The 27,635-nt window shown below is 39.6% G+C and overlaps 1 protein-coding gene across 1 annotated transcript in view; it reads left to right on the top strand.

Moving 5' to 3' along the window:
• Positions 1-27,635, top strand: part of cntn1a (contactin 1a) — a 72,375-nt gene that overhangs the window by 7,389 nt on the left and 37,351 nt on the right. Inside the window, exons 2-3 of the mRNA XM_084734132.1 lie at positions 14,113-14,247; positions 17,848-17,886. Coding sequence (XP_084590258.1) covers positions 14,113-14,247; positions 17,848-17,886 — 174 coding nt within the window. The remainder of the gene's footprint in view (positions 1-14,112; positions 14,248-17,847; positions 17,887-27,635) is intronic.

Below are 27,635 nucleotides of genomic sequence, written 5' to 3'. Positions count from 1 at the left end.
CAAGAAATCTGCCTTTATTTAAGAGCTTTAAAAATCTGATGAGGATGTAGCAGCCAGTATTAATTTTTAAATAACTTAAACGCTTTGTTAAGGATCTATGAGTGTGACTTTTACAGTTGAAAAATAATCTTTCTTAACTAGAATTTATTGATAAGATGAGCTTATTTATGCATATATACGAATGTAATAATACCATGAACTAATATAGGCAGATATGCAGTCAAAATCTGTATGCTTTTTGGCTAAATTACATGTTATATTACATTTACCAAAATAGTGTAAAAAATAATGTTTACTGTGTCTTTTGTTTCTTTTTGGCCAGTGATTTACACATGAACGTGTGTGAGTGTAAGGAGGTGGAGAGAGAGAGTTTAACCAACCAACAGTACAAAAGCATGCAAAAGTGCAATTTCACTTAATGGGTAGTGAAAAGGTGTATGTGTGGGATGTGAGAACGGAGAGAACTTATTTGAGCATATAGTATGTTAAAGAGGTGCCAGATTATTTACACAATATAATCATATGTGTATGTTTTAAAAGATCACAGTTGTTAATACCAACATATCTCAACACTTCATAGAATTAATGGCTGTCGAGTGTTTGTGATTATCTGGTCTTTGTTTTACTTTTTATTGGTCAGGTGACTTCAGTTTACCTTTGGACTGATGGATTCTACCTTTAACAACTAGAAGCTTCAAAAAATTCAGTATGCTCATTTCTTAATAAAAGTAAAAGGAGGTAAAAGCAGACTACTGCTACTCAAGGAGAGGAGATAAATGAACTTCAAAGAAGAGCTCAATTATTGTTGGCTTTCTTTAGTAACATAAATAGAAGAGGAGAAGGGAAATAAGGCAAGAAAATGAACTTCAGAATGAGGCTCTGAATTTTATCAACTTTCAAGTCAGCAGTCCATATCAGAGCAGCAGCTACTCATGTCTCATTGTCAGTCTTGTACAGAAGTGTTTCGCGTGTTTTTTCTCTGCCTTTTTCAGCTCCTCTGTAATGGGCATCTTTTCCAGGAGAAAAAATTGCTTTCTGTGCGACAGTGGCGAGGATGATGATTATGACAGTGCTGATGATACGTCTGGCCCGCTGCCAGGCTAATGATGAGAGTGAAGACGGGATGGAGGGTGGGGTTAAAGTTGGGGTGCTGGGGGAGTGTGTGTGTGTGTGTGTGTGTGTGTGTGTGTCTGTGTGCTGGTGTGTTCCTGCATGTGTGTGTGGGAGGGCTTAAAAGATTAAATCCCCATCCTGGCCGCGGTGAGGAGAGAAGACCCCTCTGTGGATCGCTCTCACTGCGGGGAGGCGTCTTCAGTGGCGTCCCATTTGCATGGCTCCCTGTCCTGCTCAGGGAATTAGCCTTTTCTTTCCCCATTCTCCCTCCTTTCTCTTTGCACCTTGGAGAGAGTGCTTCCATCCAGCAGCACCGCTTGTTTCGGAGGCAGACAATGGAGCAGAGTATTTAGGACACTTGGCAGGGTAGGCATGTTGGAGGGGATGGGGGACATGGGCTGCTAAGTAGCTCATCTTGTCACACAGCCACTGGCATGATAGCTCTCCACAGCAAGGTAAGCACTGAGCAGAGTCACAGCACACACACACACACACACACACACACACACACACACACACACACACACACACACACACACACACACACACACACATGTCATGCCCTGATTGTGTTATTACTGCGTGTCTCTTACTGCTTTGTGTGTGGTGATATAAAAGGCAACCTCCTCCTCTTCTTGACCATGCAATTAAGCAGGATGTTTGTGGCTTATATTCTGATTAGCTACATTTAAACATTCAGTTTGTCAAGTTAATCTGTGGCATAATGTTGGATTCACACCCGCTAATCCAATAATGGGATGAATTGGAAATGTGTGGAAGAGTCGACTTAGATTAATCTTTCTATTGTTTAGCATTTGTGTAGAATAAACGTATTCACACTTTTCCTTTGAGACTCTTTGTAAAATCTGAAGGTATTGATTGTTTTCTCAGTGTACTTCAGCTGCACTAATTGCAATATGAACTCTTCCTCCTTATCTGTGCAGCTCTGCCATCAAGTGCAAGCAGCACTCTCTCTCTTAGTAATTACAGTTATTTACAGCAGAGTGCCGCCACCAGTGAAAGCATGTCACTGCCCTCCTATAGAAACCTCTCAGCAATATCTTTATTGGACATATGTGGCACGGAGTAATTAAGCTGAGCACTCCTTCTTTATAGAGTGCAGGTCTCCTCTGACCTTTGCATGTATGGCACAATTCATCATATATGATGTGACATACTTTACATACGTGAAAGCGCGTATAGTATTTCATATCTAGTGGCTTTCTCTTGAGTATTATCCTCTCATTAAATGTATGGCACTCTGTTGCACTAAAAGGTCAACACATTTTTGTGTCAGGAATAATTAGCGTAAGAACAAATCTATTTTAAAGTATGCTGTGACAGATATTTCACTGTTGTATGTAAACAATAATGGTAACACGCAAGCGCCAGACAGAAGATGCCAATCCTAATGCTGCAGCTACTTGGTCTGCTATAACACTCAGTCCCTTTGAAGTAGTATCTCTGATAGCATTTAAATATTATAATGCTAATTTGGAAGTAGACTGTCTTTTAATCATCCTTAATATGCCAAATTTAAGATCATCGCTGTCCAGTCCGCAGACTGATATTTTGTGTCACACTGTCTCCTTCCTGCCAAGAAATGTTGGCATTTCTTGGCTGTCATGTTCGTTGAAACGATCTGGAAGAGTCCCAAACATTTAGATGTGGCTTGCAGATCTGCTCAGTTCATGGAGAGACAAAGAATGATTTAATTGAAGTGTTTTAAATGTAAACGGCAACCACTGACTGAATAATTGGATTTGAAAAGATCTCTGCTACCTTCAGAGATGATTTTTCTTCAAGGTAGAGTCTCTGTTTTGTTTTTGGGTTAGGGCAAGTCTTTAGGTGAGAGATTTAGATTTATTTTAGAGATGGTGTATCAAGATACATGTTAGGTTTTCTTCAATGTACTAATTCCAATTTTCTTATTTAAATGTTCAGTACGTAAAATTTAGGGGGATCTATTAGCAGAAATGAACAGAAATGGAATATAATGTTCCTAAGTATGTTTCCATTAGCATAAAATCACCTGAAAATAGGAATATTTGTATTTTTGTTACATTAGCGTGTATATCTACAGAGAGAGCAGGTCATACATGTATATAAGTAGATGCTGCATTGGCCTCTGAATTGCACATCAATGTTGTCGCCATTTTGGTCAAGGCGAAACTGGCCTGTAAACAAATATGGTTTTTTTTTGTTTGTTTTTGATAAAGAGTACTATAACATCTGCATCAACCAACAGAACTGGTATATATAAAATGAGAATAGAATGAGTCATTGAAATTCAACTAAGAAATATAAACACATTATTCTTTATTCAGAAAAATGCCAGCTCCCCCGTCAACATGTATTTATTTACAGGCCTGTCTTGCCCAGAACAATATGACAGCACCGTTGATGTATCACAGCAATGGGCCGAAGCGGACAATGTGGCGTCTGTGGATCGAAGGCCGCCATGTTGAACCGCCATGTTTCTATAAACCAAACACTGGCTTCAGAGAGGGCCTTAAGTGTTTTTGAGTCACAGCCACTGTAGTTTCTCCTTACAAGGGGAGGGTGAGGCAAGTTTTATTCAGTTGGTTGTAAGATACAAGCTCATTGCTAGGTGCCACTAAAACCTACACGCTGATTTTTGTCCATATATTCATCTGTACCTCTGTACATAAGTACAGTGCGTTTTCACTGTAGCTTTACTAGATTTCTACCACAATTATTTTTGATGTCCTCTTTAAAAAACGAAGCACACCACTTTTAAAAACACTCGACTTAGTTAAATGAGGGGTCAGATGAATCGAGAAGCCCGCAGTGTTGTTTCAGCTAACGAGCCGTTACAGAAATGGAAAAAGCACAGGTGTTAATCATCACTTTGGAAGCGCAAACTCACTGATGATAGCAAAATTATCAGCTGTCATCCCACGTTCTTGGCTTGTCAGTCACAGTTGAGGCACAGTTTCAAATGATGGTTTCTTTGTTGCTTGACTGTGAACCAACCCACACTGTGACACTAAAGGCAAAAGTAAATTAAAAGTAGTAAATTCTTCTGATTTAAGCAAGGGTGTTGGCTGTGTTTAAAAGTGGCAGAGACAAAAGGACTCAGATAAAACAACATTTTTATCTCCTACATCTGTGATTGAAGGCAGTGAAATGCAGGTCAAAGTAGATAATCAGAAAAAAGCTGCACAACAAGACATCCACAGCTGCAACACCAAATCAATGAATCGAACGATGCCAAAATCACATCTACTGCAGAAAGCACCAGCGCATGTCACTCAGCCGAGCTAAAGTATGACAGAAAATATGACAAAATTGAAACAACTGAAGGAATAACATTAACAACATTAGCTGAATATGTAAATGTCACCTGGATTCAAGTCATGTGTTTGATATTTTCCTTCTGCATTCATTTACAGACTGTATACCTGATTTATAGGTTAATGTAATTTATACATCAGCAGTCCAGCTCCAGATTTCATGGACTGAATGACTGCTGTCATTGATATTCAGGTCAGCTGAGGTTGCTGAGCCTGTGTGGCCCCGGGGGGCATTGTGTTGACTGCAGGGGTTGAGATAAATAGCTTACATTAGCATGGCTGCTGCTATTGGGTGAGGGACGGGGAGGGAGGGGGGAGGGAGACAGAGTGACACAGTGAACGAGCCATGACTGGATCATCCACAGCTGGATTACGTCATGAAGAGTCCTGTGCTTCATGTGTCTGTGCCTGTGTCTTTTATTTTGTTATAATTTTATTTATTGGTTAATTTAACAGGGGCAGTCAGGGGACGGAGTCAGCCAAGAGGACATTTTCATCTGTGGTGCCTGGACAGATGTTACAGACACTGAGTGTTCAGTGCTCAGCTTTACATTGACAGACGAGTGACAGCTATAAACAGCTGATCAGTTTACAATATAGGAGTCATCGATGCCTGTTATTGTCACATTACAATGTTGTGCTCGTCTTGCACTCCTGCAGCATTCCTGCAGCCTGCCTGAGCTTCTTTGAGTCTAGGGAGGAGGAAGCAAGAGGCAACAACTATCCTCCACCATAAACTGTACATTAAATAGAGATTCAACATATTTAACATACCATATCTGGCTCCAACTCGCTATTTGGACTACACTACTCATTTTTTGATGCCCAACAGAGCTCCTTAATAGAAAGATCATTCAGAGCACTCTCATACTTAATTGTCAAGTACTATTTAAAACATGCAGCACAGAGACTAATAAAACATACTAATACGATACTAATGTTGAACTTAAGACAACATTATGCTACATTATTAGACACCAACTAAACTGTACCACTCACATGTTCTTAGCAGTGTTGGGCAGTAGCGTAGTTTTCTACATCAAATAGCTTTTCAGCAGAAAAGCTACATTAGTGATCAAATAACGCGGTAGCGTCCACAGAAGCTACATTTCCCCACAAATTTCTGAACCTTAAATGCGTCTCTTCCATGTGACGTCACGTACCTGCCCTCCTGCTGATGCCCGCCATAGACTGTGTAGAAAAAAATGGCCGCAAATTGTCGCAGCGGGGCAAGATGGAGCGCGCGCAGCAGGAGACGGTGGCAGAGTCCTCACAGAACAGTTACACGTTCCGGTGTTTACTGTGGAACCCTAAAAGGAAGCTCCTGTCAACATCCAAGACGTCCAACACAAATTTAAGGACACACATTCAGGTATTTCCCGAAGTTAACACAACAATCGCTAGCTAAGCTAATCATCACAACTCAGTCAGCAAACACCAACAGCTAACATGGCGCTAGCTAGCAACATGTCCTTTGGCAACAAAGAATAAAACTGTGTGTGTGCGCGTGTGCATGCGCTTGAGTGTGTGTGTGAAGGGAATTTGGGCAGGAAGAGGTACGAAAAATGAGAAGACAGGAGAAGCTGAAAAGTATAACTTTGGGTTATGTTACTCAGAAATATTACTTGTGCAGTTTTTTTTTTTTTTTACAAACTTCTCTACAAAACCAAATTGTTGTGGTCAATTTAAATAAATATCTTGATATTTGTGTAGATGGCTCCTAGTACAAAAGGGGGTAATGAATATACTACTAAACACAGACAGACAGATACATAGATACTTTATTTTTACCTTAAAAAATAGCTTTGATGTAGTTAAACTACTTTTGTAATTTTATTGTAGCTTAGCTTGCTACATTTCTCTGGTGGGTAGCTTCCGAGTAGTGAAGCTTCATTTAATGTAGAATAACTTCCAAGTAGCTTGCCCAGCACTGGTTCTTAGGTTCAGGTGGTATTGAGGTGTTTTTATAGGGAGCAGACAAAAATTACTACAGCAATCTGTGTCTTCGATTACACACTACAGTACAAGTAACAGCCTAAAAAAGTAATGCAGACTTGAATTCACACCTCAATGGTACATTTGCACCAAAAAAGCCAAAACATATGGCTTACAGTGCAGTTTTCTTCATCAATGAATAATGATAATGAATGATTGGACAGTGTCTTATGTAAAAGAATAAAATGAACAGTTAATCCTGCTGTAAGGAAAACAGTTAGTCAGTCAGATAATCGATTTTTTAAGTAAAAATGTCAAACATTTGCTGGTTCTGTCATCTTAAATGTGAGGATTTGCTGCTTTTCTTTGTTGTTTATGAAGTAAATGAAGAGTCTCTTGGTACTGGACTGTCTGTTGGACAGCGGAAGTTGGTTTAGTCGAAAGAAGTCCTTAATTCACTGCATTAGATGTTAAAATAGCCGGGCTGTTTTCCTTTCATTCCTCACCCAGCTCAGTGCTCTTGTCGTCTGGCTGAGTGGGCGGGCACTGTGACCCTGAATCAAAGTGCACAGCTGACCAGTGGTTCTCAGTCTGCAGACCATTAAATTAGCAAAATAAAATGATAAAAATTGCACCCTACAAAAGAAAATAAAAAAGCTACAACCAGCATTGGACTCAGCCCATTGCAGACAGCCAGTATATTCCTCCAATCACACAACCCTGTTGCAGCACTAGTTTAGATGTCTCTGCTGTTTACTCTTCTGGACTGCTAAAAGGAAAAAGTGGAAAAGTGAATTCTGACTGCAGAAGAAATCATCAAGCTGTTACAGTGTGAAAAATAAAGTTGTTTTTTCTTGCTGCAGTTCCTGCTTAGCAACAGGGGGTCTGTGCAGCACAAAGCGTACAGAGACAAGAGCATCCTTTTTTCTGCAGGTGTTGTTATGTGTGTCTTGGGGGTTACTGCTTTATCTGCTGTGTAATAGACTTGGATAGCCTATGTCTGTATCCTTTATTTAATTGAATCATTCTGTTGTTGGTCTTCTGGGAGATATAAACCTGTTTGTCTGTAGCAGAGTTCAGTCTCATCTTCCAAATACAGGAAAGAGGGAGTGCATCCTTTAGCGCTGAGGCTGAAGAAACACACAAGCTGTCTGTGGCTCATTTTGGAATCAAAATCAATGATTTGGCATAAATAATACATTAGTTTGACTAAATGTATCACCACTGCTTTGTGGTACAATAACACTGATTCAGCATAAAAATCAAAGGGATCACAGCTTGTGTTTCACTCTGGGATTTATGTTTAAACACAATATGTGGTCATATCAGGTGTCTGATCTCATCTGATGTGGAAGGATTTGTGCTTTTTTTCTATTTATTGCTTCCATTTAAGAGAAAACCATGTCAAACTACATTTCTAAAGTTAGCACTTTGATAATAAACCTTGTATACTTTGGCTTTTTCCACCAAGTGGAATATGTTATAAAGGAAATATATAAAACTAGAGAAATAGTACAATCGGTGGCACTTTGCTTCTAAAAATACAGAGACTTTGGCAGGCTGGAAGAAAGAGCTGTCCTTGTAGCTGGTAAACTGGCTTCAAATGTGCTTACTATCTGAATTCTTGATGAAAAAATCGAGTGATCAAACTTCCCAGCTGCTTCAGTCGACCACCAGTGGGTGGTGGTTATGCTGGGCAGCTGTGAGGCATGTAGGTGTGTAAAATTTTCATGAATGTGAATCAGAAAAACAGCAACTGTTCTCAGCAGGCTCGGGATAAATAAAACTGAAACGAGATTGAACAGTAATGCCCCTTAAACCAGACTAAGTCTCTGCTGCCTCCTACACATGATGTCAGGCCCAATGTCTCACTGTTTCATCTTAATTCAGTCCAGATCAATATTTAATCTGGATCTATTTCCCAGTTGCATTCGGTCATGACACTAAATCCTCTTTGCTGCATCACAAAATGTTTGATTTTAAGATGTCTAGCAATTAGACACCATATAAATCCACATCTCATTCTACAGTCAGGGAAAACACTTATTCGCTGTCTTGCTGAGAGTTAGATTAGAGGGTCGATATACTTTCACATCTGTCCATTAGCTAAATATGAAGCTATGGCCAGCACTGTTGGTTTAGCTTAGCACAAACACTGGAAACAGAGGGAAACAACTAGCCTAGCTCTGTCCAAAGGTGACAAAGTCTGTCTTCCAGCACCTGTGTGTTTTAGAGAAATGAAAATGTCAATTAAGCCCTTTTTGCACTGGACAGAAAATCCATTACACCAACTCCCGCTAACATCTGGCTTTTGTCATCAGTGGGAAAAGGTTCAATCAGCAAATATTCCCAGGTCAAATGACTCTGCAGTGTTCATAGATTTTTATCGGCTCCAGCTCTGATTGGCAATGATGTAAACATGATACCCTCCCCTTTTCCGGCAGAGGCAAGGAAGGCTGGTCTCCTCCAATCTGTAACTGCCACTCTTTAGCCCGCTTTCCATGCACATGCTGGCTTGACATGACTCAGTCTGGACTCTGCGTGTCAGCCTACAGTGATTTGTATCTCCATCGCACTACGTGGATGTGTCTTTTGCTCTAGCTGCTGTAAAATGGTGGATAAAGACATTTCTGATAAAATTTAAAATAATCCCAGTTTATGTTGTTAACTAAAAGCTTTAGTCATGGTTGAGCAAAATTAGGAAATGTTTTGTTTTCATCAGCAGTAACTTAACATGACTCCTATACGTCTGAAAGTGAATATGAAACTGTAAAAAAAAGCTGTACCTGAAAGTACAAACAGCGACGCAGGAGAGAAATTCAGTGAAAATCTGGAAAAGCACAGAAACTTTATAACATGTCTTTCTATCTGTTCTCCTGCACAGACAAGAGTTGAGTCTACACAAAGTTTACCACAGCAAGGCGTCTACTGGCAATAGGAAAGAAATCAATCACATATTTTTAGTGGATTTAGACAAGTTTTAAAAAATACATACTAGTTTTGGTGCATAAACAGTATTTGTGAACTTTAAAGTCAGGTTAGCTGTTTCCCTTTTGTTGCCAGTCTTCATGCTCAGCTTTGTATTTAGTGGAATAAATCTTCTCATCTAACTCAAGACAGTGAGTATAGCAGTGTATTTACCAGAATATCGAATTATTCCTCTAATACACAGTTTATTCATGATATGATGTTTAAGTAGTTAAACTGAAACTGGCATTTTTCCAGTTCGTTCAGTTTACGAGGTGGCGTGCTTGCTAAGTGCTTTTGCCTGTTAATTTCAGACAACAAAACAATCAATCACAATTTATTATTACATAGGAAATCCCACAGATCGATAATAATAATGGACACTAAATGATAAACATGAATATATTGCCCTTGTAATAAAAAGTCTCACATTAAAGAGCAAACCACTAACAACACCAGGGCTACGCTTATTTTCTTTATTGATTCAGCCGCCTGTTATTTTCACAATTAATTGTTTTGTCTATAAAATGTAATGCAAAAAAAATAAACTCAAAGATTTTTAGTTCACAGTGAGAGAAATCCATGAAGAGCAGCACTACTGTGTCTGTGCTGCTAAATGTTTTCATCCTTGTGGAGTTCAGACATGACTTGGATGCTGCAATCGCTGACACTAAGCAGCGCTCATTTTCTCTTCTCCGACTGATTAAGACCAATCCAGCGTTAACCCCATCTTGGGTTCTCCTTGCAGGATTACCGCAAATATGCTGTTAATGACTGATTGCGGCGGTAGCGTTGATTGTGTTTGTGTGTAACGAGTGATGGTGGCGGTTGGCGGGATGGGGGGGGTGGGGTGGATTTGTTGGAGCAACATCTTGTTTTTGAAGTCTCTGACCTCTTCTTCCTCCACCCTGTCCTCTTTTCACCTCCCCCACATCAGTGGATCTGCCCAAGCCGATAAGAGAAGACGTTTTCATAAAGTTACCCACTTGATTATGCAGCGCACATCAGGCCGAGCGCAGAGAAGAAGGGGTTGCACTCAGGCTCGCGTAGCCTACAGGGCCCTGAGGGGGTTATGGGGTCATGATAAAAAGCACAGATGACAGTATTGGTCATCAGGGTGCAGCAGAATCTGCCCCCAGCAGCCGCTACTCGCTGTAATATGATTTCTGATTTCTGAGCAATAAGGTTGAGAATTCTAAGGGGAGTAGAACGAGAGATTGAAATTCAGAGAGCAACGCAACACTGGGAATGAGGGGAGAGGAAACAAAAAAAACCTTGACAAACCACAAGCAGTAATAGCTCTGGCAGCGTCCAGGGTGTGATTTATGGGGGAGAAGAAATGGCCTTGTTTGAGGGCTGTCACGTTCGGGCCTTGTGATTTACTGTGATGACTGGAGCTCCCTCATCACGTGCATTCAGGCCGCTCAGATAGGACAGCAGAGGTAGGAGGCCCCATTAATACTGATTATAAGAGCATGCTGCCTTTCTGTGTGCCGCTGGTCTGATGGTTTTTCTTTACAGTATATCAATTCACTGACAGTTCTTAATGGAATAGATGGGATTGGTTCTTTCACTATGTACTGTGACGTTATAATGAGGCTCCTTGTCGTCTCCGCTAATCTCCTAAGTGCATCTATTAAGATCATTTCTGATTTATGAGTTGCAGAAATTATACTTGCAGTTGCGATAAAGCAGAAGAGTAAAGTAGAAGTTCTGATAAAATTATTTTGGCCACACTTTTTCTCAAACTAGACAAAAGCTAGAAATAAAATATTTTTTATTAGATGTTATTAGACCCTTTATTAGACCCTTGTTTGACTTTATCAGAGGGCAATTACAACAGAACTGTACTGTAAACTGAAGTGAAATCAAACTAAAACTATTAATTAATTAGCTGTGGTGCAGATCTACCAAGTAAAGTCCAAAATTAAAGAAGTTTAGGACTATTTTGTTTGTGGGTGACTGCACAAACAATTCTTTTGTAATGTGTTCTTATTCACCCTCTAAGAAAGTCTAATGATGATCAAATAAAGCAGAACATATTTCTAGTTTTTGACTAACTCAATACAAAGTACATTTTCTTGAGTCTCATTTATGTACGGTGCATGGATTTGAGTTTACTGACTAAAAAAGAATATACGTCTCTAGATTTTGTCTAGTTTAATACAAAGTACATTTCGTCATGCCTAAAATTAAGTATAACCCTTTTTTAGTGCTTTGTCTTACTTCAGGAGATGAATTTCTTTAATAGGTGAGCAGAGCTCCCCAGATCTTCGTTCCTCAGCAGCCGTGTTGTTCCAGATTAAAATGAGTGTTTGCATAGTTTCATAGCTGGTAACAAAAGGCCCCCCGCAGCACACAAACTGCTCCTTTTGAAAGGTGTTGCTAGGATACAGACCAGCGTGAAGATGAAATCCCCTCTGTGTTGCTTTCCTGCAGCTGTACAGCTCGGACTTTATGTGGTACAGTTGTGCGTTATGTCTGCATGTTTGTCTGTCTGTGAGTGGGTGTATATCCACAAGTGCATGCATGTTTGTCAGTGTCTGTGTGTGTGTGTGTGTGTGTGTGAATATTTAGCTGTGCATGAGGTGCAGTCTTGTTTGTGTCATGCAAAGCTGGCATATTGCACGGACTCTCTTCTATCATAATCCATTTTCTGTAATAGGAGTCCATTTGTCTGGGGAGCGCTGAGATCTCAATCCTGCTGTCACACCTCTGAGTCTCTGCCAGCTGACACCTCAGGCTGTGCACAGAAAATCAATAGTGTCTGCCTCATGTTCAATTACACTCTAATCAACACACACCAGTCCAGCACAACCTGTGAATGAATGGAAAAGTCTGCTGATACCGAGCTGATGCCTCAGCGCCGTGCTACCAGTAAATGAATATATGAAGGTGTTAGGCTACATTTTGCTGTGAGTTTGACAGGGTTTGTTGGAAAAAAAAAAACTGCAGGTTATGAAGCACTGACAAGGCTTTCAGATTAAAACTGGCTGACACTGTCTGGGTTTCCATCCAAATATAGTGCAAATTTGGACTAAATTTTGAGAAATCTGCAAATACGCTGAAGTTGTATTGCAATTATCTTCAGAGGCAGCATTTTTGCCTCTGTGATGGGGGACCCTTTGCCTTTTAATAAAACTGATTATTCTAAATACATGAAACATTTCCAGTCTGATCTGATTTAGAATCTTAATTTTATAAAGGAAAAGAAGACATATGAAGGAGGACAAATAATCTCAACCATCATGGAGAAGTGATGATTCTTCCTCTTGTCTGCGTCAGCGCTCTGCACTCAGACAGCTGTTGCTTTTCATATTGTGTTACTGGGCGGGAGGCTGAGAGCTGGTGGTGGTGGCGGCGGCGCTGGTCGTTCTGGTGTGGCGTTAACATCTCGGGGGCAGTGACTGAGCGGCGAGATGACTGCTCAGATAAAGCAGCGCTCAGGGTATCTTCTGGCAACCGTCCAAATGTCAATCATCAGGCGTGAACCTATCAAGGAGCTTGTGCCTCGAGGCTGACTGGAAGCAGAGACACAGTAAAGATGCTGCTACAAACACTCTGCTTTTGTCCACATGAATGAAAACACAGGCTGTGTACACTGCACACATTACATACCGTAAGGCTGCCATATGGGCATGTAAATGTTTCCTGTACCATTTTCCCTGGAGCTCGCAGGTTTTCTCATGGTTTGGTTTGGTCTGCCTTGGCAGTAATTGCACCCTTTGTGATGTTGTTTTGTTTGCTGGAGCCATTTGTTGAATAAGGATGGAAAAGAGCAGCTGTTTTGAGCGAGAGCTTTATTGTGTTTATTATTCTAAAACTGTTTGTGCTTCATAAATTAATGTTTCAAATAACTAATTAGTTCCTAAAATTATTTAATTAAATAAATAAAACTGATAAAAAGACGTGTTTTGTATCTTAGTAATTATTAATAATTTATCAATTGTTGATTGTTAACATGTTCACAGAAAATGTGCAAAATAATTATCTTATGAATCAGCCACATTTTTCATAATAGATTAAGTGGTTTTGGCTTTTAAAAAGCATAAATGCCAAACTTTTATTGCTTTCAGCTTCTTAGATGTGATGAACTGCTTAGTTTTTGCTGTTTTGTACAATTTTAAATGGAGTTGTGTTTTTTTTTTTTTTTGAGAAAATTTATTGTGCAGTAGGTCAGACAAAGCCAGAAGTTACCTTGAGCTCACGTGAGACTGTAACAAAATCTCACGTTCATGCAGGTTATCGCATGCATACATCATCTGTGATTCTTTATGAGCTAAACATGAAGGCAGTGTGAACTGTCTGTAGCCTAACGTCAGTCATAATGGTGGTACTTGGAGAGCCCAGTATTTTCTGAGGTAGTAAATGGTGTAAAAAGTTTGAAAAACACTGGACTAGCAGCTAGCAGCCTCTCTAATCATTAAAGTAAATGGCTGAAGACACACAATAAAGAAATCACCTGGAAAGATAATGAGAGATGAGAGATGATGAGATGCTGTTTGAGTTTTATTCATGTAATTTTACTTATTTTTTAAGTAAGGAGTTTTATTTTGTAAGAGAAAATGCAACACATGGCAGAATGTCAAGCAGCAAATCATTATTATTTGCATGCTCCTTTCTATTGTGACTTAGATTGAAGTTTAGGCCATCTTTTTTGCGATGTTACTTACCTGAGGGGCAGTTTTGGTTTCATCATGTTTCTGATACCTGCTCCAGTGCTACAGCTTTCAATGTTTTAACTTCTCTGTTACTTTCTGTTTTCTTTCATCTCCTGAAGGAAAACCAGGCAGTCCTGCTAATGTTCCTTCGGCTGAGCTTCTAGCTGTAACCCCACCAGGTGGTCCTCACTTCAACATCATGCTGCACCTCACCCTGCTCCTCCACCTCCTGGTCCTCTCACTCTCTGCTGCAGGTCAGTCGCACGCTCAGCTGAAAGGGAATCGCTAAATTAACTGACAGAACGTGTTGAAAGATATTTTGGGATACTGTGTCAGTGCTGGGGCATGAAAGCATCTCTAAAAATCATACTTTACATTCAGCCTTTTTAATCTGACAGTCACGCTACTTTATATATAGCAGTATAATGTTTGCATAACCACAAGAGTGACTACATTTCTCAGCTCAGAGCTACAGCTGAGATAAAAACATTTAAATCTCAACATTTTGACCTATTTGGCTTCACTAATACATAAAATGTTGTAATTAGCTCAGCAGTAGTAGCAGTTTCCTCCCTGGGAGTTTTCTCTTCACACGCTGCTGGTGAGCAGCGCTCAGAAAATCAAAAGGACTTGGCTCGTTTAGCCTGTCTCTCTTTTTTACTGGTATGTCCTTCATCTTTCAAGACTTATCATCCAAAAATTAAGTAGTCGAAGGTTAAGTTAGCACAAACAAACTGTCAGTGATATGTGTCTCATATAGCTGTATAGCAGCTACAGAAACAGACATAAACTTTGATTTGTGGCTCCTGCTACGAGGCATGAAAAGCACACAGGTGGCAGGCAGTTTGGAGCCCAGAAGCGTGTGTCAGAACTGGATTGTCAGGATGAATGAGGTACAAAAGAGACAAAATGTTAACAAGCTTCTCACTCCTAGCTTAATACACACGCTAAGACCAATTGTAAACAAAAGCACACCCTGTATAAAAGGCTTGTATGAAGCTTGTGTATATCTGACGAGTCAGGCTGGGCAGTTGCGTGCCTTGGAGGGCAGACAGTTTGCAGCTTTTCCTTTCTTTTTTGTGACACTGCCATGCAATCAGCTGTGTTTGAAACAAAGTGGAGTGGTCAGAGAACAGCAGGCCTGAAAATGACCTGTGCAAAAAAAAACATACAACCTTCCTCTGTGCTTCCATACCTGAGGCTACTCTCACTTGTTTCAGATTTGATTTTATGTGAACCAAAAAGAGGGGAGGGGGCTTGGGTTGGGAATTCTCCTGACTTCACACCACATCTGTCTCAAACAGACTGTGGGAGATTTCTTTTTCTTTTCTTTTTTTTTGAATGTAAGGTACTTGTGTTATTACAGTTGGGTTCACCAAAGGTTTTGGCAGCACTACAGCTAAAACTACTCACATACATCCACAGAAGAGTAATGGGCAGATGAACGCTCATACATGGCTGCACCGCGCACACACAGACTCGGTACACAGAGTTCACCGCTGCTCTATCCAAACAGACAGCAGCCAACCAACAGACTCGGCTTGTTATTGTAGGGAGAGAACATCGGCTTGACATTTTTGTTTAGCCCCAACAAGAATAAAGTTTGATGGTTAATGTGACATTAATGCCATGACAGCAGAACAAAAGTCAAGCACACACCATCCTACGACGTAAACGTAGCGTGTGTCTGTGTGTTTGTGTGTTTTCTGTGGATCACCAGCCCTTAGTGTTGTGTATACTACAACATACAATATAAGCACACTGCTTAACCTCTTCCACTCCCCCTCTCTGCTATAAACCCATTTTTGTCCTTTTTTAGAAGGGGATGTGGGCTTTTAGGGGGAGATAGCAGGTCAACAGGATAAGCCACATCTGAAAGCAGGGAACCTGAAGATTAATTTTGAGATGCAGCTCAGTACTCTGTCTAGTCTTAAAGGTCCAGTGTGTAAGATTTAGGGGGATTTATTGGCAGAATATGACAAAAGTGGGCTTTAATATTCATAAGTATGTTTTCATTAGCGTATAATCACCTGAAAATAAGAATTGTGGAATAAGCCGTTTATATCTACAGAGGGAGCGCTTCTCTGGCTCTCGATACGGCCTTTTGTATTTTCCGCTGCCTGTTTCACCGCCACCATATTTTCTCCTTCGCGCTTGAAAGGGGAGGGTGAAATTAGTTGTTTTTCAGTCTGCAAGCTCATTGCTAGATACGACTGAATCCCACACATTGGTCCTTTAAATCTGAAAAAACTTTTTTGTTCATGCACCATCTCAAATTTTAATATTTTGAGTGTCGGCCATTTCCATGCTCTATCATGTCTTATACATTGTTGCAGCATTTTTTGGATTGATACCGTTTTTATGCAGATTTGATGCAACATTTAACCATTTTTAACGACTCGAGTGGATAAAAATGGCCAAAAAACCCTTCAAAATATCACATTAAGACACAAAGGGCTTGAGAAAAACCATAACAAAATCCATGCTGTGATTAAGGACCACAAACTTTTGGAGACATTTGTCAGAACTGCATTTTTCTGAGATTTGATGGTGAGAACATCTGTTCTGGAAATTGCTCAGAAAATACCCTTATTGCTAATATAGCTAGGAAAGCAATCCGTCCTCGGAATGCCTCAGGTCTACAGTTTGTGGTTGTCTGTGGTTGTATAAAGTCTTTATACAAAACAATTTTAAAAGATTTTTTTGTCAACATGCAAGACTAGTAGGCTACTTAGTAAGCTGTACCTCTGTGACCTCTCTGTTCTGTGACTTATTATTAATCTTTTGGTAATGATGAATGTGTATAATTCTACTCTGTTCTGTTGTTAAAATAAATTAAGCTTTTACTAGAAAAGAGAAAAATGACAAAAGGTAACCACTGTCTTCAAGGTCACTTTAGTTCATTTTATATGGTGAGGTTAAGTTTTAAAAAATGATCTCACCACAATGAAAAGGCTACTATAGGGACTTACATAATCACACATTAATACAGTTGGGCTCATTGAATTCACAAGAGTCTCAGCTTTTCACTTAGACCTTATTTATGCAATTCCAGTACTGTTTAAGGACCCCGGTGTGCAGAAATATTCAAATACAGTAGGGGGAGATAACACAATTGCATGGAAAGAAAAACTGCATGGTTTTGCCCAGAGCTGGCATAAAGTTACCGTTTTTATAAAGGGGAGACTTGCAGGTATCCATAGAATCTATTTTCATTCAGATATCTTGAGGTGAGAGGTCAAGATACCCCTTTGAAAGTTGCCTTGTCAGTAGAAACATTATTTAGCCAACTTCCTGACACATTTCACCACTCCAACTCTAAAAGTGAGCCCGCTAAAGCCCCTGAATGAATGTCTGCCGTGGACGTGGGCGTCTGTGCAGAGTTGAGTAGGTTAATCATCGGTTGGTATGATGACTGTCTCTCGTCTGTTAGTGAACATGGGTAACCATTTGAATACAGCATCACACAGTGATTTAACACACATTCACTCAAGGCCAACTGTGATGGTTGTGAGTTTTCTGTTTTACTGTGAAGGACAAGATGTAGCGGATTCCACAGCGATGTCCTTCAGTTGAAAGGCAGTCCTTCAGTCCAAAACGGGGTTTCCAGCCATTCATCACATCCTCAGCAACAGAAAAGGGATCCTATCAAAGAGCTGCACCTGTCTGAAGAAGCTTTGATGATGCATGATTTGTTTTGATCCTTTTTTTCTTGTTGCACCCTTTGAGAAGTGAGAGGAATACACGTGCAGTTTAGGAACACAGGAAGTAATTATCAGTAAATGTCAGCAGTCATATATTTACAGCGTCATGGTTCAATATGTTGACATGATTTTCTTTGTTAACTCTTACAGATGCATCAATGCATTGGGAGTTACCTGACTTTTATGGAGGTAAGACTCATTCTAATACCACATAATCATGGATGTTTGCTCCAACACCATAAAAAATCTGTTATAAAACATTAATGAAGTTTTCAACTCACACATATTTATTGGACATTGCCATTTCTCTCTGCTGAATGTTTCCAGCACCATTGACTTAGCCAAGAGACTCACTCATCAGACTGCATTTGATGTAGGAGAGTCGAACACAAGTGCAATTTAGAGTTTCCATGAAAAAAATTCACGCATGTGTCCAAAGTTTACTTGTGTGGGACATGACTGAGCTGTAATCTGTTTCTGCACAAAATAAACACAAAATGTTACACTCATTACAAATATAAACACAACAATTTATTTTTGGTCCCGTTTTTAATGAGTTGAAGTAAAATATCTAAGACTTCTGTGCAGACAAAAGGTTTATTTTTCTCATATTTTGCAGCAATAACCAGCAGGATTATTGCGGAAGTCTGCCTTAGACTGGTCAAAAAATGTGTTTGTTCTTGAAAAAGAAATTTATTAGGCACTAAACTATGGCTATTTCACACAGGGCTACAGACACAATTTTTTCATGACCCTTCTCTGCCTCTGATTGGCTAGTACTTCTTGTTGTTGTTTATTGGCAGAGTATAGTGGGCCATGACTTTGCCAAAATAAAAAGCTGTGTTTGTAGCTGTATATGCAATTGCTATTGGACCAAAAACAAATATGTTGTGCAACCAGAAAGCCAGAAAGCTTCACACGGTTGACAGGTGATGTGTTTTTAATTATCTATGCGTTGTTATTCATGGGATTGCTTGCTGCATATTTCACCTATTTACTTGTATGGTCTTGGTCTATTTGATTTCTATTCTTTAAACCAGATACAAACAAGCTGCCTTTGAGTTCAGAGGAGGATGAAGGCTGTGATTCCTAGTCAAGGCTGGGGCACTAGATCTGTTTGAGGAGAGAAAGACTTTTGTATACTTATTACATTGTTCTGTTGAAACAGCTCTTGCACAAGAATTGTTTCAACAGATGTAACAAAAGGGGCATTTTTTCCTGTTTTGTTCTAGTTTTTGATGAGCTCCTGATGTTGTTGGACTACATGGAATGACTTTTCACGGGAAAATACAACCCCCTTTACAGGTTCAACAAGTGAACAATGAAGTTAAGCCATGATTAAAAAAAAAACAATTATAAGAAACAATACTTTCAGAAAATATTCTTAATTCAAAGACACTGTTCAAGCTTAATTTTCACACTGTTGTTCTACTTGATATACAATGAAAACCAAAGAAAAGAAGTATGTCATGTCCCAGTGAGCTTCAATTGTGGCTCTGCCGATCTTCTGCCCACTACACCCCCTGAGGTGGTAAAACTACAATATCTGCCTGTCAGGATTTGTTAGGGACAGGCAGTGACAGACGGCTCTCTTTCTCATGGTCCACAATAGAACGGGACGAATGAAAATCTATCTGGAGGTCATGTTTCTTTCCACTGTAGCTATTTCTGGATTTCTCCTATTTGCAGATGTACATTAATCCTAATGGAGATGGTTAAAGTCCAAGACATTGGACTGTGTTGCGTATATGAATCTGGGATGGTCATTAGAGTTAAAAGCTTGGTAGAGTCGCCCTGCCTCATTGTGGGCTGATGGTGGTATGATGGATGAGAGAGGAAAATGAAATATGTTAAAATTAATCCAAATACTCATGGAAGTATTTCTAAAATATACATTTTTCTGTATATATTCACAGAATTTTTGCCTACAAATGCTGTAAATTTGCCAACATGTAATATATAATTTTATTCTGTAGCTTTGTATGAATGCTTGATTCTGATTGGTCAACTACAGCGTTCTGCAGTCTGTTGTTTCTGAGTAGTAGATCGCTGCTAGGAATAACTTTGCTGTGGACGCAGTTCTGTTCATAGACTCAGGAGGTATTATTAGAAGCAATAAAATCATTTTAAAATCAATAATAATCATTTACTCAATATTTTATGTCAAAATATTGATTTCTTCAGTGAGTAACTGTATAATAAGCAGGACAATACACATCGATCGCTTTGGTTCGGGTTTATTAAGTAATTATGACTCGTTTATTGTACATTATCCTTTACATATTATATATTTATATATATTTTTGATTAATATACACTGCAGGCTCATGAGGGGACAAATCCATAAGAGAACTGTTGAAAGAAATAGTTAAACATGTTGCAAACTACGCCTATTCATTTTCTTTTTAAGAGTTAAATGAGAAGATAGACCAAAACCACTTTCATGTCTGCTGCTTTTCATGTCATGTAAGCTAATTGTGAAGCTATCTTAGATTGGCATAAAGACTAGAAACGGGGCAGTAGTAAGCCTGACTCTGTCCAAGCAAAATCAGCAAAACATGCAACTAAAGCGCCCTATATATCGTTTATTTAATCTGTTCAAAAAACAAAGCGTAAACGATGGTGGATTATGTGCCAGACTATTTCTTGGTGGGGTGCACTTGCTATGAGGTTGCCAGGCAACCAGTGGAAACTCCAGGAAGTCTCTGTGCCCGGCCAAGAAATAGTCCATAAATAGTCCACTTCAGTCTTTTCATCTAACACCCTGCAAGAAAGGAAAAAAAACATATTCTCCAAAACGTGTAATTTCTTTAAGTCAAGTGTGTTGGTAAAAAGAATCCTATCCTCCTGTACAAGAGTGATTTTCAAGGTGCAGTCTTTAAATGTGAACAAATCCAGCATGAAGGCACGATACTCTCCATTTACAAAAATACTGTAGACTTTGATTCATAAATAATAAATTGAGGGTTCTGATCAATTAAGGTAGCTTCCTGTTCTCCTATGTAGAGCATTTACTGTACTGACAGCGTGTACTGCAGGATTAGATTTCTACTGTGTGCGTTATTCTCTGGGAGAAACATGAAGTGGAGGCAGACTGTCAGCAAGGGGTAAATTGGAAAAAAGAAGGCTTGCTGATTCGTTGCTTGGGAACAAGTCTGATGCTGGATGCCGGTTGAATTTTTGATCGCTCCAGTGAGGAGAAAAGTCTTTTTTTTCTGGTGGTCTCTCTTTTGTTTTGTGCTTTTTTCCCACCCTTTCATTCTCTTTTCTTCCCTCGACAGTAGGTGACTTTTACAGTCCGTGTGCCTGCCTGGAGTGTCACCTCCCGGACATGTTGACATTATCTCCACTTGTCTGCAGAAATAACACAGCATGATGCAGCAAGGACTCCGCTGAATGTTTTTGATGCTGCACACATCGGCCCGATACGCCGTAGAATACAGAGTTTAAGGTCACTCAGCGCTAAGAAATGTGAGAAAGTGCGGCTCAGGCTATATTATTTTGAATTATTTGTCAAACTTGGACAAAGATGAAGGCGTAGCCCTAGGAGGAGGCAAAGTCGATCCCACCATCCTCAAAGGTCAGAACATTGTGTAGGTGGCCTTCCAGCTGGGACACACTGTTTATCATTCAGCCCATAGCAATGTTAATGCATCATCATCCATCATTCTACTGTTACAACGATACTCTGCAATATTTATTTCTTTACTTCCACACAATCCCCCCTGCAGGCTTGAAAGAGCATTATAACGTATCAAAATATCAATACGGACGTCTCAAATCACTTCTCAGCTGTCCAGCCATATGGTCAATACCTTTCAAAACCTCTTATTTCACCAAGATGTGGCTGAATACATCACCTCCATCTGAGTCAGGACTGACCTTGTTAAGCTTTAAACAGGTGGGTGTGTTGGTTTGAGTGCCAAAGAATTAATCAACGACTATTAATTGTTTTAGCTATTTTTATGCCTCCATGCCGTCCGTCCCTTCTTTCCTTGTGAATGTGATATCTAAACAACACCTTGACGCAATTTCTTCAGACTTGACACAAATGGCCACTTGAATTCAAGGAGGAACTGATTAGATTTCAGAGGTCAAAGGTCACTGTGATCTCACAAAACATGTTTTCGCCGTAACTCAATAATTCATACACCAGTTAAAATGATGAAATGATTTATATCCAAAAGGTCAACTTCACTGTGATATCATAATGCTCTTTATCAGTGAAAATAGTCTCTAAGGCAGCATGTTTCTAACTAAAAATTATTCACTGCAATCACACGTGTAAATATAGAGCTAACTTCCATTTTGCAAAAAACGTAATACTTTTTATTAGATTCCTTCAAAGGCTTTGCTACATACATTATGTGAGTCTGCACAAACATGTATATAAGCTGCGACTTGACTGGTTGAAGGCTGACAATTGCAAGGTGGAAATTAAGCAGAAAATGCCAATCATTTGCTTTGTGCAGCTTTTCAAATGTGAGGAGTTGATGCTTTTCTTTGTCGTACATGACAGTAAACTGAATATCTTTGGGTGTTGGACTTGTGATCAGATAAAACAAGACATTTGAAAATGTCAGCTCGGTCTGTGAGAAATTCTAACAAATGTTTTTTTTTTTTTTTCACAACTTTCTGACATTTTATTTAAAAAACTAATAATCAAGAAAGTACTGAAAGTAATTGTTAGCTGCAGCTCTATTGAATTTATGACTGAGTGAATATACTGAACATCTGATGGACAGCTGACAAGTGGTGGTTGCTGCAGATGTGGTCCGAGAAGTTTTGATAACACTATTTGAGGAGGTGTGTGTGTATAGGGCTGACATGACACCTGTCATGAACATGGATATTGTTACTAAGTGGCATTTGGTCAATAATGTCATTTTTAATGCAAAGTTGAAATTGTTTGAGACACATTTGTTATCACAACTTGACATTGTCAACATCACGGCACCATTATAAATGTGTCATTGACATTTCTTTGATGTCAAAGAAATATGATGCCTTTTGGACTTGTCATAGAGATGTCGTGAAGTATTATCGCACTGTCAAATGCTTGATCCCTTGACCTGAAGTAAAGTGGTATAATGTAATGTTAAATATAAAGAAGATCTTTGTGTTAAAATGACATAGTTGACCAAGAAACACTTCATGATAGCAAACCTTCATAAATCCATGACTGTGTGAGAAGTGCCAGTCTTATGCACTAAAGTATTACCATTGTCTTCGTGGACATTTTAATACTTTTAATGTAGTGACAATGTTCCATTGTATCCACTGAATCCATTGTATTGTATTGCTGGACTAAAGACAAGCACAGTGATCTCATTGGTGCACTTTTAAAACCTCAGTCATTGTTTATTAACATGACAGACTGTGTTTCAGAAGTATGTGTGTAAACATATGGATTAAATTTCGCCCTTTCATGTGTCCCTTTTGAAAAGTTCTGCTCTGTTGCAGTTGCTGTTTCGGAGAATAATTCCTTTTGACAGTAGTTGTGGTGGCACATCTGGCACCACACTGAGCATTCGCTGACTGACACTGCCACTCTCATATCCACACATCTGCAGACTGGTTGGGCTTGCAGTCATGCAGAATATTTTTTATTTAACATATAAAATTTTAAAAAGTAGACTTCTACTGCAAGAACAATTTGGTCTGCCACCATGCCTCATTATGTGGCTTAAGGGCTTGTGGGTAATTATTGCTACTCTGTGCTTTTGGTGCTTCCAGGAAAAAATATGCTATCTGTCCCACTTGGACACTCTCTTGGTCGTGCAAACAAACGGTGCTGCAGATGTAGCCAAAACACACAGCTGTGAATAAAGTCAAATTCATCAGAGGATTAAGTACCCCAGGGATTTGGGGTAATTATGTGACTATTGAAACAAAAGACACATTTTGCAAAAATGGAAGCCGCAACCCACAAAACAGCAGTAAATCTTGACAAAGGACAAGAAAATAATTTAACAAACAGGACAGATTGCACTTGTTTTATGTTGATGTGTATTATACTGTTTCAAGTCAACAAGTCTTTGTCATGTACCTAAAATTATACCTAAAACCTGAATGAATAATTAATATCTAATTAGAAACTGATGCTAGGGAAGACAGCAGGCTCCTAAAATAACAGGGTGTATGATATTTCAAATTCAAATGACAGTCTAAACTTGCCTGCTCTCCAGTTTAACAAGAGTCTGTGTTTGATAATGAAGTCTGTCCTGAGAAGGATCGCTCCCAGCAGACCCTGGAGACACATCGCCTCTGACTATAGCGTGTGTGTGTCTTCCATTTTAGATAGATAGGCCCCTTTCTCAGAGTAACTTTAAGCTGTTTATATGTTTTATGCAGGGAAAGGGAAAACCTGAGAGACACACAGATACACGAAGAGGATAAAAAAGATTGAAAGGGAGATGGGGCTTTGGAGAGTTGGAAAGAGATTCTCTGTGTTTTTTCTACAAAACATATCAGGCGTGTTTGGGATGAGGGTGGAAATAATTTTTGAGAGAACACACTTGGGTCCTGACTGTAGGAGGCTTTGAGAGCTGGAGAAAGAGAGAGTAATGATTCGAAAACTGAAGAAAAACAAGAGCCAGAGTTTACAGCCATGCTAGCTGTAGATATGTAGTTATGCACAGTGGTGCTTTGAGCTGAATGCTAAAGTCAGCATGTCAACATGCTCACTGTAACCGTGCCAACATGCTGATTTTTAGCAGTTATATTGATTAGTATTTCACTGTCTTTGTTCTGCATGTTAGCATGCTAACATCTGGCAATTAGCACTTAACAAAGAGTACAGCTAAGACTGATGTGGATGTTAAGTTTTGCAGGTATTTGGTTATGCTAGACGCTAGATGGAAGAAGTTATGAAGTTCATCTTTAGGGGGGCATGAATATCTGAAAATCACGAAAGATCACTTTAGTGTACATAGTCTGGGGGGTATGTGTAAAATTTTGTGCACACATATTTTGTGGATATTTATGAGATATTTCACTGGATAAGGTTAAACATTTAGGACTAGAAGAAGGAGGATAAAAGAGGTTTAAGGATTACCAAAGTCATGAGAGGTCATCTTATGGAAATTGTGGATATCTCTACCAAATTGCCCCGCTGTTGATGCCTGACTTCCCTTGCACTCCTCTCTTGCTTCATGCCTGTCATGTCACCATCATTCACCATAAATCACCTTGGTACTGTGTATCCCATGCCCCCTAACTGGCCCCCGGCAGATTCTGTTTGGTCCGAGACTGGCCATGTTTACTTGGAGGATGCTGAGCCTGATTGCGTTTCCCACTTTCGCGGCTCTGGTTCTGGTGCCCATTCCTTCACCCCAGGCCTGAAAACCTCCTATCAGCGGCCCAAAGCTCCTGCATTAGAGGTCTAAACAGGAACACCCCCCTAATACTCTGAGTTGGAGGCAGCTTGGAGTCAGCTAACTGATGGAGGCCAGCTGCATGGCTAACTCAGCTAACAAGCTAATGGTAGCTATATTTAGCAGCAGTTGGTGGTTATTCTGGTGATGTGCTGCCCCCTACTCGTTTGGAGTATGAATTTGACTGGCGGCCAGTTCTTACATATTGCACCTTTAAAAGGCATTATGAGAACAGTCTCCAATCCTGTGGAAAGTTCATGGGTTTTCCTGTGTGGCCCTCAATCATATTCTGGCTCCTGAAATTGCCACTCAATCATAAAAAATTTGACAATCCCTGCACCAGAGGATCACTTAAGTCAGCAGGATCCATCATCTGGTGGACCGTGAGTGTCTGTACATAATGTCATAGTTGTTGAGATTTCAGTCTCAGCCAAAGGGTTGGGCTGACTGTCCGACATCGCCATCCCTGGAGTCATGCAGTGAGCATGGATAACTAGAGAGTTAAGAGACCTGGAAGTGGTTGTCGAAGAAAATCCAGGGAATGTAAAGAAAGAGGAGCGGAGCGTGACAGGAGGATATAGGTTAGAGAGATGGAGCGAGGACAGAGTTACAGACAGACAGACAGAGGAAGTGAAACGAGGCACAGAGAATGTATGAGGCCTGTGTGTGTGTGTGTCTCCAGGCAGTGGGTCTTATGTGGCCTGCTTTAACACTCCCCTTCACCATCTGTCACATCCCACATTACAGGGAAAGGATAGGAACGGCACCAGTGCTCATCTCTCTGAGTTACACTCCAACTGCTATTTCAGCACTGCAGCAGAGCCTCAGTGACTGACTGCCCTCCTCCAGCCCAGCCCACATTTATATTTCATATTTACATGCTAAGCATTTATCTGACACTCATGCACAGCAATCTAAGTGCAACAGTAGAATAAGGTCACTGTAGTCCCTTAACTCAACACATCCCTTTGAGTCTATTTCTTTCACTTCCTCTGTTTTTTCTCCCTTTGCTCTTTTTTCTTTCTCCCTTGTTCCCAGAACATAGCTTCCCACTTAATTTGCCTTCCATCGGCCCCACAATGCCCCATTTATACTATGTTTAATTCTCTCTCAGCCAGCAGTAATTCAGAGTCCTTGGGATTTGCATCAATGTCAAGCACTTACACATGGTTGGCTGCTGGAGTGTGCGAGTGGGAGTGGGTCCCGTCTCCTAACGTCTTAATTGCTTCCTCCTGGTTGGCCATCCTGTTGTGAGACGGGTACAGCTAACTTGCTGGTGTGGTTACAAGTCTGTCTTCATACTGGTTAGGATTATAAGATTTTAATTCCTTCAGCTTCCTTACAGCAGACGCAGAAAAATATGCATTTGGTTCACTGATGTTCAGCAACACAGCATTTGAGATTACAGCGACAGCAAGCGCTCATACATGTTGGACTGTTGGAATGTATTTCATTCTTGTTTTATTTTCTTATCCGGTAAAACTTTATTTTTAGAGTTGTCCATAAGACTGCCATAACACTGTCACAACCATGTCATGACACCTGTCATGAACATGAAGGAGTCTGTAAAATTTTTTATGAATGACATGTTATGACAACTTGACATTAACCAAGACAAAATTGTCTTTGTTACAACATGACATTATTCAACCCAATAATGTCTTTAAGACAACTTGACATTAACTATAACAAAAATATGTATGTTATGACAAACACTGACATTATTTGAACTTGTATAAAGATGTCATTAAATGTTATAAGGCCAGTTTGATGACAGAGTACAGTACAGAGTTTTGACTTGTCAAAACTAACACATCTCAAACAATTTTGCATTAAAGTTACAAAATTGATGGAATGACACGTAATTACAACAGTCATAAACAGTCATAAAGACGGTTGTCATGACATTGTTAAGACAGTGTAATGACAATCTTATGTACACACTTTCAAATAAAGTGTTACCTCCTATTTTGGACTTGTCATGAAGATGTCATTAAGCTTTATTACATTTTCAGATACTTTTGTCATGAACTATTCCTTTGAACTCAACTAAAGTGGTACCATTAGGACCTGTCATAAAGATGTTACTAAGTGTTATAAGCCCAGTCATTAAAAGACGAGAGAGCACAGTGCCAAGGTGATTTGCAGTCGTCATAATGAAGACATTAGGTTGATTAATGTCAAGCTTTCATAACAAAGACATCTCAAACTGTGTAGTCCTGGCAATGTAATGACGCTCTTATGCATGCCCCTTATAATGCCAGTTTGATGACAAAGTACAATACAGAGTTGCCTGAGATGTCATAACTAAGATGGTATTGGATTAATTAATGTCAAGTTGTCACAACAAAGATATCTCAAACAATGTCAACTTTGAAATAAAGAATACAAATTATGTAATTTACCAAACAACAACAGCCATAACCATTCATTAAGACCTCTTCAAGTTCATGACATGTGTCATGACGTGGTTATGACAGTGAATTGACAGTCTTGTGCACACCCTTTCAAATAAAGAGTTAGCTCTCATTATTCTGCACAAACATATCTTCCTGTTTTTTG

Source organism: Lutjanus erythropterus, chromosome 13 (assembly GCF_056507025.1).
Source record: "Lutjanus erythropterus isolate fLutEry1 chromosome 13, fLutEry1.hap2, whole genome shotgun sequence".
Taxonomy (NCBI): Eukaryota; Metazoa; Chordata; class Actinopteri; order Lutjaniformes; family Lutjanidae; genus Lutjanus; species Lutjanus erythropterus.
Note: the sequence above shows the minus strand (reverse complement) of the source record. Positions and strands in the feature narration are given on the sequence as shown.